The 16,087-nt window shown below is 27.8% G+C and overlaps 1 protein-coding gene across 1 annotated transcript in view; it reads left to right on the forward strand.

Moving 5' to 3' along the window:
- LOC111678000 (scavenger receptor class B member 1) overlaps nucleotides 1–11,872 on the forward strand; it is a 28,287-nt gene extending 16,415 nt beyond the window's left edge. The window contains exons 2-8 of the mRNA XM_023439223.2: nucleotides 3,383–3,466; nucleotides 7,593–7,845; nucleotides 7,916–8,089; nucleotides 8,159–8,351; nucleotides 9,174–9,552; nucleotides 9,629–9,750; nucleotides 10,862–11,872. Coding sequence (XP_023294991.1) covers nucleotides 3,406–3,466; nucleotides 7,593–7,845; nucleotides 7,916–8,089; nucleotides 8,159–8,351; nucleotides 9,174–9,552; nucleotides 9,629–9,750; nucleotides 10,862–11,239 — 1,560 coding nt within the window. The 5' untranslated portion in view covers nucleotides 3,383–3,405 and the 3' untranslated portion in view covers nucleotides 11,240–11,872. The remainder of the gene's footprint in view (nucleotides 1–3,382; nucleotides 3,467–7,592; nucleotides 7,846–7,915; nucleotides 8,090–8,158; nucleotides 8,352–9,173; nucleotides 9,553–9,628; nucleotides 9,751–10,861) is intronic.
- Nucleotides 11,873–16,087: the final 4,215 nt, after the last annotated feature.

Raw genomic sequence — 16,087 nt, forward strand, 5'->3', positions numbered from 1 at the left:
TGTATCTAGCTATATAGGGGGATTTATCTAGTATATATATGTGGATATCTACTAGGTCTGTATATTTCACTAGCCATTAGCTATTTTTGTTGTAATAGTTAACTTGATGCAAGTATTTCGGTTGCATGGCACAAGTCGTGCGTGTTTTTTTTATAAAAATTTATAAAGTCTGTTTGAGAATGAAGCATTAACAAACGTACTCTCTTACTTACAAAAAAAAAAAACCCGAGTGCATAATCGTGCTGCAGTCATATAGACTTCAAATGAGTCCCAAAACAAAGTGTTTAAACTTATTTCTAAAATTGCAGTTAATATTTTAGTAAAACTTAAGCGTATTAGACGATTATACCAAACCTTAACAGGAAATACTAACTTAAATTTCTCCTTCCCATTGGCACGCTTCTGTTATTTAAAAGTTTCTGCTTGAATGTGTTTTGAGAAACTAATACAATAAAATTATATTGAATTTAATACGATGTTATCGCAATACCAGAAATATTTACTAAATTGTGTGTTTCTTTTGTTAAAAAATTATTCAAAAAAAAACAAAACTCTTTAAAAGTAAAGCCATAAAAAAATAATTAAAGATTTATTAATTTAACACTTAAAAACTCAAACACATAAAATGCTTTTATTTTTTTAATTTTTTGTTTAGATAAAAAATAACAATACACAAAAAAATCCCCTTTTTTCTTTGGTCAATTTGAAATTTTGCACGTAAATTTTGAAAAAAAAAAGCAAATTAACTAAAAGATGTTAATTGTTGACATCAATAAATTTGAAATACCCTACAGATTGCAAACATAATGACAACTCATAGGCTGCGACAAAAGTTTTGTTTAATGAAGATATTTTTTTCATGACGGACAGATAGATAGATAGATAGATAGATAGATAGATAGATAGATAGATAGATAGATAGATAGATAGATAGATAGATAGATAGATAGATAGATAGATAGATAGATAGATAGATAGATAGATAGATAGATAGATAGATAGATAGATAGATAGATAGATAGATAGATAGATAGATAGATAGATAGATAGATAGATAGATAGATAGATAGATAGATAGATAGATAGATAGAGAGAGAGAGAGATAGAGAGATAGAGAGATAGAGAGATAGATAGATAGATAGATAGAGAGATAGATAGATAGATAGATAGATAGATAGATAGATAGATAGATAGATAGATAGATAGATAGATAGATAGATAGATAGATAGATAGATAGAGATATAGAGAAATAGAGAGATAGATAGGTAGATAGATAGATAGATAGATAGATAGATAGATAGATAGATAGATAGCTAGCTAGCTAGCTAGATATATAGATAGATAGATAGATAGATAGATAGATAGATAGATAGATAGATAGATAGATAGATAGATAGATAGATAGATAGATAGATAAATAAATAAATAGATAGATAGATAGATAGATAGATAGATAGATAGATAGATAGATAGATAGATAGATAGATAGATAGATAGATAGATAGAGAAATAGATAGATAGATAAATAGATAGATACCTTTCCGTAGTTTCCAGTTTAAGATTCAAGAGTTCTTAAGTAGAACTACAAAATGGTGTAGGTGTCAAGCTATTTTTGCACGATCTTACAGTTAATGAAGTATTTAAAAAAACAACCCCAATTAATCATGCTAATGTAGGACTTTGCTAAACGTTTCAATCATGCATTCATTTTTTAAAAATTAAAAAAAAAACATTTCTTAATTATTTAAATATTCAAAAAAGTGCTTAAGCACTAATAACATAAAAAAATTATAAGATTTATAAAAAACAATATGAGGGTAATTGAATACGAAAAAAAACACATAAATAAAGCTAGTCACTTGTTGTTGTTTTAATTTTATTATAGAAATTGGCCTCTAAATTGGTTACAATTGAAATAGCGTAATTTTGTGTTTTGTGTTAAAGTTTAAAAAGCATAAATTTAATACAACAACAAACAATAAATGCAACAACTAAATACATATAAAATAAATAATTTTTCTTATGATTTTTTTTTTTTTGATTTCGTTGTGATTTGTAATGAATTCAAAGTCAAGTTGTCAAGTCAAAGTGTTAGTCAGTCACAATACAGTCAGTCAGTTTAGCACAAAATGTGCGTCTAATTTTGTGTAAGAGTGTAGTTGTTGTTTTTTGGTTGTTACGTTTCTTTTTTATTATTATTATTATTGTTGTAATTTTCGTAAAGATTCGTGCGAATGTCAAATTAAGTGTGTTTTTGTGGTTGTACGTACGTACGTATGTATGTAGTTGTAAGTGTGAGTGTTTTATCTGTGTGTTATTAAACCGGTTTTAAATTTTACGTTTAATTTGATTTAACACTAAACAAACCTTTGAAGATTAAATCAAATTTAACCAACCCATTTAAAAAGCCTCCCATTTGTTTTGATGATTTGATGACTTCTTTTTTTACCAGCAAGTTGTTGCTATTTTTTTTTCCAAAAATTATTAAAATATTTAAAAGATGTTTGTTGTTGTTGATTTAATTGCCAGCATATACTTCATGTATATGTATACATATGTATACCTATATAGTTATGGGAGTACAAAGTTTAACATTCTGTTCAACGTTTTGTCTGAGTGTAAATACTTGTTAATTCATTAAACTAAAGAAATATTTAAATAATTTTTTTTCTTAGAATTAATGTGTTTATTTTATTTAAAATTGGATTTTTTTTTTATAATTTTTCAAAATAATATAAAACTGTGAACTGTTAATAAGTTTAATTTCATTTGCTTCTTGCTTGCCAAATTATTAACTGACAGACGTTATAACCTGCATTTCAAATACTTGAAAGTGATCTTAAACAAAAACCACAAAATAAATCAACAAAAATATTCTTGTTTATTTGTTAATTTCGACAAAAAAGTATTTGACAGTTCATTGTTGTTTCGTCACGCCAAACAACAACAACAACAACACAATTGGTTTAAATGCAAGGTTGTATTTCTAAAATATTTTGAAATATTTTCAATATTCATTACATTTTGTTTTTCTAATTGTTAGCAAACAAGTGTTTTATTATTATGTATTTTAATTAAAGTATTTTTTAATTTTATTTCAAAATCTTTATTGAAAACCAATTATGTTTTAACAGCTTAACACAACAATTTCAAAATTCTAACCTCAATTTAACTAAAATGTCAAAAACAATATAAAATGCTCTCGTTTAAAACAAAAAAACAAACCCTAGACGTTTAAATTAAGGTTAAAGTTTTAACAAATATGTAATATCAGGGTTAGAATTTATAATTAAAATTTAATATATTATTATAAACATAGATATGTATGTATGTATTTGTTTGTACTAATTACATATATAATTTTCAATTCTATATTTTCAGCTTTATAACTGTATGAAATTACTATGAATGGTCAAAAGCACAAACTTTGTACAAAATTATCCAGTACATATCTGAGAAAATGGTGTAAGTATTCATTTAACTCTAGAAAACTAAAATTAAATCTTAAATATTTTCCTTATAATTAAATAAATTAAATCTCTTGATACTTTAGCTTGAAACTTAATGAATTCGCATTTTAATATTTGTATGTATGTATTTATATCGTTGTATATACGATTGTGTTGAATTATTATATTTTTATTAATTACTAATTAATATTCCTATTTGTTTAATTAAATTTTAACATTGAATCAACAATCTCTATCTCTTCATCTACATACACACACACATACAAACAAATACTTGTTTGTAATCAGCAATTATTAGAAATTTTTTATTTGCAAAAATTAACAAATTGCAGGTTTATTATCATTTACAAAAACATCATCATCATCTATCTATCGCGTCTTTATCATATTATATGTCATATTTGTTGTTTTGTTGTAATTTTATTTGTCAGTTGTGACAGCTAAATAAGGCTTCCTTCAAGGGAAAGAAAATTTCCTAAAATAGTTTAGAAAATAATACGAATTAAAAAAATTATTATAAAAAAAATTTCTAATTTAAATTCAAGCACAGCTTTAGTTCTAACAAAGTAGTAAGTAATGGTTATTAATACCATAAGTCTATCGTTTCCAAATGTAGATCCGTAAAGTGGTCAGTAGGAATTATTTGAAATTATGGCAAATTCTTTTCAATTTTATTGATCTAGAATGATCAAATACAAATAAAAGTTTCTCTATAATGTGGGTTTAGTCTAGTCTAGAGGGCAGGCTATTGTTTAGTTTATAGTTCAAACTATAGTCCACTATACAGTCTCATTTATAGTCCACACTACAAGTGTTTTAGAAAAGTATCTAGTCTACGGTCTAGAATTTAGTCTAATCTATACTAAGGTATGATCTATATTATGGTCTTCAAAATAGTTTATAGTTTAGATTATTTTCTAGATCTAATCCAGTAATTCTAGTAAACTACAGGTTAGTATATAGTCTATAGAATAACATTATGTCTATTCTATAGTTTGAAATACAGCTTAGTCTACATTCAGGTGTATAGCCTAAATAACAGTCTAGCGTACAGCCCAGACTACAGCCTAGACTGCAGTCTAGTTCATAATCTATAAACAGCTAGGTCTATAGTCTATACTTCATTTTTGTCTGTCTGTAGTCTATACCACAGTTTGGTCTACAGTACAGATTACAGACTATAGTGTAATCTATTGTATAGTTTATAATCTAAATTATAGTTAAGTCTATAGACTAAACTGCAGTGTAATCGAATGTTTAAAGTATACAACAATATAGTCTATAGTTTGGACTATAATCTATGTTATAGTAAAGACTATAATGTAGTCTATAGGATAGAATTCAGGCTAATCTAAAGTCTAGAGTACAGTTTATTCTATAATCCGGTCTATAGTCTGGAATAAAGTCAATTCTAAAATCTACACTACAGGCTAATCTATAGTCTTTACTACGGTCTTGTATATAGTCTAGACAACACTGTTGTCTAACTATAGTCTTTTCTATAGACAAAGGTTAACTGTTGTCTATCTACAGTGTACTCTACAATCTAGACAACTGTCTAATCTATGGTATGGACTACAGTCTAGTCTTCGGTATAGACTACAGTCAGTGGTTGGTCTAGACTTAAGTCTAGTATATAGCCTGCACTACAGTCTAACCGTTAGTCTGCAATCCGATCTTCTCTATAGTCTAGACTTCACTGTTGTGTAAATACTGTTTTGTCTATAGTCTAGATTTCACTGTTGCCTAACTATAGTCTATGCAACAGTCTTGTCTGTAGTCTTGACTGCAGTCTAGTCTATGGTCCAAACTACAGTGTAGTCTATGGTCCAGACTACAGTGTAGTCTATGGTCCAGACTACAGTCTAGTCTATGGTCCAGACTACAGTCTAGTCTATAAGTCCTGACTATAATCTAGTCTATAAGTCTTGACTATAGGCTTGTCTGTGGTGTAGACTACAGTCTTGTCAGTGGTGTAGACTACAGGCTTGCCAATTGTGTAGACTACACTCTTGTGAATGGTCTGAATGTAGTCTTGTCTATAGTCTAGTTTACAGTCAAGTTTATAGTCAAGTTTATTGTCTATACTACAGTTAAGTCTATAGTCTAGACGGTAATCTTGTAGTATAGAGTCCAATCTGGAGTACAATTTAGTCTGTGCCCTAGACCGGTCTATAGTCTTAACAACAGCCTGGTATAGAATTTACACTACAGTCTAGAGTAAAATCTAGTCTATAGTATTAACTGTATTTTAGTCTATAGTCTGGTGAAATGTTGCAAAAGTAATTCTGTTTATTACAGAAAAGTGCCATAGTATTACAAATATAATTGAATACCAAATAATTTAAGTTTTAACAAAATTAAACATCACTAATCTAATTTAAATGTTTTACTTTCTAGAATCTTAAAAATTAAAAATTCCCATGAAAAAAAAATCGCTTACACTTTATTACTATAAAATACATAACTGGTACTATCGTACTTGAATTTACTTTAGTAATTATTTCAAATTACAATGCACACACACAGCATCAAAAAACAAATAAAATAGTTTTCCAGTTACGTTTCAGATTAAATAATTATAATTGTTACAGCGGATTAATTAGAAATCTATAAAATTATTGAAAATATAATAATAATTAATAAACAACTATTTTCATATGAATTAGGCGTCGAGCGACTTAAATAAAAAAATATTTTGTAAGATTTTATTTGTTAATTTAGTTTTAATTAATACAATAAATTATAAAGTAGATAATAAGATAATTATTTTCTAATTAAACTGATTCATGTGGAAAAAAAGCAAAAACAAAAAAAAAAAAATAATAATAATAAATTACCGCCTCGAAAAAAGAAAAACGATATCTAACATTTCAAATATATTTCCTAAGAATTCACTTATTTATCATAAAAACACTTTTATAAATAGAAGTGACATTAAGACCATAAAATATAGAAATCCATGTATACAGACGTCCGCCAGATTCTTGGTTACTGGAACCAGTCATTGTAAAAATTTACTATCTAATAACTAACACACGTTCATTACAATTAATTAAACATGATTTAAATGCAACACAATGTGCAATATTATGAAAAAAATTAAGTAAAAATCTAAAAGAAACGAATTCAAATAAAATTTAAATAAAAAATGTTTTCACTTGTTGTTGGCGAGGGAACGTTTTGATCATTGCAATAATGTCGTATACTATATAGCATGGATGTGTGTAATAAAAATGAAATTGCACTTTGTATGATGGACTGTGTCTGTATGACAAGACGTGACAAGTTAAGATCACTAAATAGCCAGCAAAATGCAATAAAGCAAAAAAATGTGTAATTGTCGATCGTAGAAGACTACATTATAAATACATACATATGTAGTCGTATTTGTAATCTTATTGTACATACAAATTATAACAATAATAACAACTATTAAAGTATTTAATATTAGTATATTTAATTAAACTTGCACTACAGTGCATTATATATAAGTGAACCTTTGATTAAATATGTTTTTTCATATATTTATGGTTGAGATTGATGATATTGCCCTTGTTGACCTAATGATCGTTGACAAAAGCAACAAGTATAAAGGAAGTAATCGGTTACCTATATCGGCCTATAGTCTAGCCTATAGTTTAGCCGATAGTAAAGGACTAGACTATAGACTAGACTATAGACTAGACTATAGACTGGACTATAGACTAGAGTATAGACTAGACTATAGACTAGACTATAGACTAGACTATAGACTAGACTATAGACTAGACTATAGACTAGACTATAGACTAGACTATAGACTAGACTATAGACTAGACTATAGACTAGACTAAAGAATAGACTATATAGTAGAGTATAGACTAAATATATAAATATTTATAACAATTGTTTGTTATTCACATACTTTTGCTGCGTACTGTATACATACTAAAATGAACATTCATCAAGCGCTTAAGTATTAATAATTACGATAAATATTAATAATTCTTTTTTTGTTGTAATTAATATGAATTATTGTGACTTTTTCTTGTATATTTCCTTTATATCTCTACTAAATGTATTTTTATATTCATATTATGGCTGAACAAAATTCTTTGTTTATTTTTTCTCCCTTACAGGGTTCACAATAGGCGTCTCCGTGTGTCTGCTGATCTTGGGCATACTGGTGGCCTGTCAATTTTACGCTTTAATTAATGTAATCATAAATTCTCAGGTGGCCTTAAAGCCGGGTGGACAAACATATGGCTGGTGGTCGAAACCACCAGTAGAACCAAAAATTTCCGTTTATGTATATAATGTCACAAATGCCAATGAGTTTTTAAGTAATGGCTCTAAGCCTATTGTAGATGAAGTGGGTCCCTATGTGTATACGTAAGTTTTTAAAAGAAGAAGTTTGTTTTAAAGAGATAATATATTATGATTATTTTTTTCTTAATTTTAGAGAATCTTGGGAAAAAGTTAATATTGTACAAAATGATAATGGCACCTTGAGTTATAATCTCAAGAAAATTTATGTCTTCCGTGAAGAATTATCTGCCGGTTCCGATGATGATGTAGTTATTGTACCCAATATACCCATGTTGAGTGCCACTTCACAAAGTAAACATGCTGCCAGGTATTTGTTGGAGTTATTTTTATTTGTTTGTTCATAAATTAATTTGGTATTTTTTTTTTAATTTATTAGATTTTTACGTTTGGCCATGGCTAGTATTATGGATATTTTGAAAATTAAGCCTTTTGTACAAGTGTCGGTGGGTCAGCTTTTGTGGGGCTATGAAGATCCTCTTTTGAAATTAGCCAAAGATGTTGTACCCAAAGAACAGAAACTGCCCTATGAAGAATTCGGTTTAATGTATGGCAAAAATGGTACATCAACGGTAAGTTGAAGCAGAATTTGAAATACTTGAAACTGAGATAGAGGAATCTGAGGTTTAATAACAAAGTGCCATAATTATCTATTTTATATCAAATTAAAGTGTTAGGTAATTTATTTGATTGTTTTTGAAGAAATCATAAAAAAACTGAGTCATCATGATTAAGACTTTCTTTTTTCATGTTTCTTTTTTTTTCTATCGAAATGGTCAATATCTTTTAAGAAAACGTGATTTCATAAAACTTCCATGTTGTGTATTGCATAAAAATAGTATAATTTTGTTAAATAATATGGAACGAATACATAAATAATTTCGCATTTTAATAAAACAACCAATTCATTCATTCATTAATCTATTTTGCCATATTTGTTTATATTTACCGGTAAAATATTTTATTTAAAAATAGTATTTCAAAACAAAAAATACATATTTGTAGGTGCTAAAAGTGACACAAAAACAAAAATGTACAAAATATTTTGCAAAATTTTATAAAAAAAAATTAAAATTTCTTAACCACCGGCTACAAAATTTATAACAAAAGAATATTGTTTAACGAAAAGATCTTTCATTTAAAGAAATATATATTTTTTTAAAAGAATAATTGCACACAAAAACATATGACACGTCGCTAATTAATGTAAATTATTAAACAAAACTACAACAATAAACAATGTATTATTTTCACAGAAAAAAATATTTACAATTTTAATTCCCCGGCCCATAAAAAAAGAAACAAAGAAAACGGCGCATTAAAAAATGTTCCATAAACTGAACCATATTTCCTGGTAAATTATTTTATAAAATAACAATAATTCTTTGTTTCAGGATCGTGTTACTATCTTTAGTGGCGTCGATGATGTCACCAAATTCGGTATTATTGACAAGTACAATGGCCGTTCGCATCTACCTCATTGGTTATCGGATGAATGTAATGTTTTAAATGGCACTGACGGTTCCATCTTCCCACCTCACATCAAAGAAGATCGTATACTACACATTTACGACAAAGACTTGTGTCGCCTTTTGCCACTAGTCTATGAGAAGACTGTTGAAACTAAGGCCGGTGTTAAGGGCTTCCGTTTTACACCACCCACCAATGTATTCGCTGATGTTGAATCAAATCCCGATAATATGTGTTTCTGTCCAGCCGGTCAGCCTTCCTGTGCACCAAATGGTTTATTCAATGTTTCATTGTGTCAATATGGTAAGTGTGTAGGGTTGACATGTTTTATAAGACGGGATTTGTTTTAATTTTTGTTGTTGTTGTTGTGTATTTTTAGATTCTCCTATAATGCTAAGTTTCCCTCATTTCTATTTGGCTGATGATAGTTTGCGTACCGCTGTCGATGGCATTTCACCACCAGAAAAGGAGAAACATCAACTTTTTATTGATGTACAACCTGTAAGTTTTTTGTCAAAATAGATCATTTAAACTATAGTCGAGACAATTAAGTTTAAACTATAGAATGGACTGTAGTCTAGACTATAAACTAGACTATAAACTTGACTATGGTTTAAACTAGAGGCATGACTAAGGTTTAGACTTTTGATTGGACTATAGCCTAGACTATAGTCTGGACTATGGTCTAGAGTATAGTCTGGACTATAGTCTAGAGTATAAATTCGACTGAAGTTTAGACTATAAACTGCACTAAAATCTAGACTACAAACTGGGCTAATGCCTAAACTATTGACTGGTTTAAACTATAGAAAGAACTATAGTTGTTGTCTAGTCTAAACACAGAACTATGGCTGAAAGAAAGGTGTCTAGACAGGAGTATGGTCTGGACTATAAACTAGACTATAGTCTAGATTTATAGACTTAATAATATGCTAGACTTATAGACTGAAAATTAATCTGGAATATGGCCTAAACAATAGAGTTCTAGACTATATAATGGACTATAGTGTAAACTTCAGACTGGACTATAGTGTAGACTATAGAGTGACATATAGTCTAGAATACAGACTGAACAATAGTGTAAACTATAGACTGAATAACTGTCCAGACTTTAGACTCTACTGTAAACTATAGACATGTTTATAGGATGGATCCTAGTCTAGACTATAGTTCAATCTAGAGCATAAACTTTAGTCTATACAATAGTCTAGTCTATAATATAGACTACACATTTCCCTTTTACCATCCCCTCGGCGGAACCGCGAATGGTCTGAACTATATAGTGGACTAACGTTTATACTAAGATTAAAGATATAGACTAGACTAAAGACTGTACAATAGCCCAGATTATAGATTGCATTATAGTCAAGACTATAGACCAGTTTATTGTCCGAACTATGGTGCAGTCTATAATCTACACTAAATAAACAGGACAATGGTTTAGACTCAACTATAGTCATGACTGTTTACTGAACTATATACTGGACTACAGTCTAGTTTAAACTATAAAAAACTTAGATAAGATTATATACTGAACTGCAGTCTTGCCAAGACTATAGTCTGATCGTGAACTATTTATATCAATATTTTTTCTTTTTTTCTCTCTCTCCAGGATATGGGCACCACCCTAAGAGCCCGTGCTCGCGTACAAATTAACTTGGCTGTCAGTCAAGTTTTCGATATTAAACAAGTGGCCAATTTCCCCGATATCATTTTCCCCATATTGTGGTTTGAAGAAGGTATTGACAGTCTGCCCGATGAAATAACCGATCTAATGAACTTTGCCGCTACAGTACCTCCCAAAATACGTGTTATTTTGATAATAGTATTCTTTGCTCTCGGCGCTTTACTCCTTCTAATATCGGTATTTTGTTTAATACGTAATTCTCACAGACAAAGTACTTTGCATTTAGAGGGTTCCAATTATTTGGCCACCGCTCAAATCGATATGCAGAAAAAGAAGGCGAAGGAACAAAAACAAAAATATTAGAAAAATAAAAACAATTATCATTATATTTACCAAACTTTCCTCTGTAGTCTCCTTCATCCGATCACACTTCTTTTCTGTCTCTATGTAAAAATAAGTTAGGTCTATTATATACTATATTTGTATAATTACAATTTATTAAAAAAACAAGCAAAGTACTTATTATTATTACTGCTTCTGTATAAAATGAAGAAATCGAACTAGAGTCCAATTTTTTTGCGAATTACTTTTTTAGGGTTATGGCAGAGAAAACTAAAAATGCAAAACTCTATTACAAATATTTTTAAATTTTAAATGTGGGTGGCATATGTTTTTTTATAAATATATATAGTTTGTTAAGTTTTCTTTCAAACTTTGCAGTTTGATTCCCTCTACATTTCCCCCTCCTAGATCCCTTCATGTTCATGTGTTTTTCACACCCTGTACTTATAAAATATAACATCATTTTTAATTGTCAATTAAAAGAAGAGGAGGAGTAAAAAGTTGTAAAATACTTCTTTTCTTTAAACCAACAGTTCACTGTGATCCGTAACGAGCACAAAAAATGACATTTTTAAGATCAAAAAAACTATAATTTTATTATTTTAATTAACGATTAAAACGACTTGGCGTCACAAATTGTATAAAAAAACTTCATACATTCATTTATAAATATTTTATTTTTTATATAAAATTTCTTTAAACTGTTGTTTATTAATTATTATTATATATATTTTTTAGTTAATAAGTAGAACTAGTAAATACGATATTTTTTGTTTGTTTTGGGCTTAATATTTTATTTGCAAAAGAAAATAAATTCTACATTATTTTTTTATTTTAATTTAAGGTTTAAGGTCAGAAGAGTCACAATATATATAAAAAATAAAACATACAATTTTTTATACAAAATATTTAAAATAAAAGTCGAAACATAAAGAAACTCAACAAATGAATATTTTTTAATCTTAAGTTTAACTTTAGATCATTATTGTAATAGTTGCAGATTTTTTTTAAATTAATGCTAAATATATATATTGAAGTGATGTAAAAGAGATTTTTTTTAAAATTGGTTTTATTTTTTTCCGAAAAAAAATTCATAATTAGGAACTTTTATTAATTACAGAAAAATAGCTTCTTTGGAATACATGTACATATTATTGGAAATAGGTGGACGTTGAAAGAATGCTCAACCATAAAGCTCTCGTCTAATGCTAAGACTATAGTCATAAACTTAGATTGCACTTTATTTAAGATTGAAGGCCATAATGGAATATAGTAAAGAAAGTAAAATGGGCTAGATTTAGTCCTGACTATAAACTGCACTATATATACACACATTCCATTTCTTTTTACTTCAGTACTAGGTTAGTTATATTTCAGTTTCAGTTATGTTCTATTCAAGTTCTTTTCTAGTTCTGTTCTAGTTCTGTTCTAGTTCTGTTCTAGTTCTGTTCTAGTTCTGTTCTAGTTCTGTTCTAGTTCTGTTCTAGTTCTGTTCTAGTTCTGTTCTAGTTCTGTTCTAGTTCTGTTCTAGTTCTGTTCTAGTTCTGTTCTAGTTCTGTTCTAGTTCTGTTCTAGTTCTGTTCTAGTTCTGTTCTAGTTCTGTTCTAGTTCTGTTCTAGTTCTGTTCTAGTTCTGTTCTAGTTCTGTTCTAGTTCTGTTCTAGTTCTGTTCTAGTTCTGTTCTAGTTCTGTTATAGTTCTGTTCTAGTTCTTTTCCAGTTCTGTTCTAGTTCTGTTGCAGTTCTGTTATAGTTCGGTTCTAGTCCAGTTTAAACACATACAATTAGTACAGTTAAACCATTATAATTGTTCTATCTCTGGAACTATCGTAAAATAAATTAACAGAGGATAGAACATTTACTCATACGATTGAATTGCTTTTATTTTATACGAATATTTAAACTCATTGCTTTGATTCAAGTAAATAGGTGGAATAAAGGGTTGACTTTCTTTGTAACCTGTTTTATAAATATTACAAAAATTATAAATTCTCCACATTCTTTAAGTACAATTCACTAATTAGTTTATATTTGTATACATCAATTAAAATAATACTTCAACTGCTTAAACATTTCTAAATAATTTTAAAATAATCTCACTCGTCAACACTTATTGTTTATTAAATAAATAAATATTTGTTAAAATTCTTTTAAAATGAATAAATATTCCGCTTTTATACCAGTAATCAATCATTAAAGTCAGCCCTAAATACAATTAGCGGAAAAAAGGTAATTAGCTAAAATCTTCTTTATTAAAAAATATTTTTTTGTACTGCTAAACAATATGAGAAAACTTTCGTCCATTTCGGAATTTTGTTTTCTAAAATTAATCTGAAAAATCTATCTCCTGTTTTTCAGGTTTTCCAAAGTCACTTGGAATGAGATGACAGTGGGGTATCCAATTCATCAATTTTTTCGTCTATGATCAAAATTTTTAATTTTCTTTCTTAGTAATTTAACATTCTGTTAATTAACAAATTTGTAGATCTGCACCATCCATGAAAATGTGGGGTATACTTTGAGGCTTGACAAAATTATAATACACTAATTTCCAGTGGTTCTCAAACTTGTTAGATATATTGCTTTTTATTAATAATATTTAAAACGATTTACAATCGATTGTAAAGTTGGTATTTAAAAAGTTTGAAGATTGAACTATAGTTATGATCTATACATCTGGTCTACATACTGTTCAATACCCAATACTATAGACTGATCTATAGTTATTACCATAGACTGATCCGTCATTATTATAGACTGATCTACAGTCAAGACTATACACTGATCTATAGTCAAGACTATACACTGATCTATAGTCAAGACCATAGACTGATCTATAGTTAAGACTATAAACTGATCTATAGTTAAGACTATAATCTGATCTATAGTCCAGACTATAAACTTATCTATAGTCTAGACTATAGACTGATCTATAGTCAATACTATAGACTGATCTATAGTCAATACTATAGATTGATATATAGTCAGGTCTATAGACTGCTCTATAGTCAAGACTATAGACTGTTTTATAGTTAAGACTACAGATTGATCTATTGTTAGGACTATAGATTGATCTATAGTCAAAATTATAGAGTGATCTATAGTCAAGACTATATACTGATCTATAGCCAAGACTATAGATTGATCTATAGCCAAGACTATAGACTGATCTACAGTCAAGTATATAGACTGATCTACAGTCAAGACTATTGACTGATCTATATTTCTATAGTAAAGACTGATCCAAATTTATGACTATAAAATGATCTGTAGTCATGTTTATAGACTGATCTACAATCAAGACTAAAGACGGATCTAAAGTCAAGACTAATCTGTAGTCTAGACAAGCTACATATGCCATAATTTGGACCCGGATCTTGTTTTTCAATAGTTCTTTAAGAAATGTAAATAAGTAATTTTTCTTCCAAAAGTCTAATTTTCTAGTTAAGCTGCTATTGCTGATAACCACAACTGCATACAATTGTACAAATATAAAACGCAATATTTTTATTACTGCAACTTTTTCAGACATTTTTGAGAATCTCTGTTAATCTATTTTCACGCACAAAATATGAGGAAATGCAACAAAAACACATAACATTGACCGCCATATTATTAAATATTTATATATGTATTTTTTTTAAACTAAAAATACAACCTTGTTGAAAATGTCTCATTCCATGATCATTAAGAAAAACGAATTGTTATTTTATAATTTTTGTGTAATTTTTCATATATTTTTTTTAAATAGAAATTTCAATTCAAATTTATTTGAAAATAATTTTATTGAAATAGATTTTTGTGTTTTTCCTTTAGTAATAATAATAATTTTTATGCAGTACTACAAATAGTTGGAGGGCGGGTTTAATCATAGGGGAGTAGGGTTTTAAGGACTTTAAGGAAGATAATGAAAGGATAATCTAATAGAAAATGTAATGTTTATAAAAACTACTATGTAGGTATAAGAATATTTTTAATAATTTTTATAATAAACAATTTATTTTCTTTCATAAAATTTTTAGTTTTTCTTTTAAAGCAATTAAAGAAGACTTGATTTTTTTTTCTGAGGGCGTTATGGTTTTAATTTTTTTCACTTCAAATTTTTGAGTAAAAGTAGAAAATCATAATAAATTTTTAAGTTTTAATTAAATTTAAATTATATTTAGGTATTTTTATTTAATGTATAATATTTAATTTCTTTCTTTTTTTTAATATATGAATATATGTATTTATGTATGTATGTTAAATGTATATTTAGTAATATTTAAAACTTAAAACTAATTTCTTTTCTTTTCATATTTGTATATAATATAATAAAAACTTAAGCATGTAAATATATTAATAAGAATATATAAACTATTTCTTTTTGAATATATAGCAATAAAATATTTATACTCGTATGACGATTTTTTTTTGTTAAAAACTAAAATTTTATATAAAAAAAATACACTTAGCTTTGCAGATGGGAGAAGGGGTGGTGGTGGTTAATATGTTTTGAAATTATTTCAAATTTATATATATTTTACTTATTTTGTTGTAGTTTTCTAACACTAATTTAGGTTTGTAAAAAAAAAATATTTTATTTATATGCCACATTAACCGTTTTACACTGGCATCGAAATAAAAAACAGCTCTTTAAAGTTTACTTTTTTTTAATCCTTTAGATTGGAATACTTTTCTAGGAAAACTCCCTCATTTCTTTTTATACTAACAACAAAGTTTCATCACAGTTTAATTTACTAAAGTTCATAGTTTAACCAACAATAAAACATATCACAACTATACAATTGTTTAAACTAAGTTTAAACTCTTCCCACAAACTTGTAACTCCCTAAAGAAAGGAAAACATTAAAAACAACTGCTAAATTTGG

This window comes from Lucilia cuprina, chromosome 6 (genome assembly GCF_022045245.1).
Source record: "Lucilia cuprina isolate Lc7/37 chromosome 6, ASM2204524v1, whole genome shotgun sequence".
Lineage (NCBI taxonomy): Eukaryota > Metazoa > Arthropoda > Insecta > Diptera > Calliphoridae > Lucilia > Lucilia cuprina.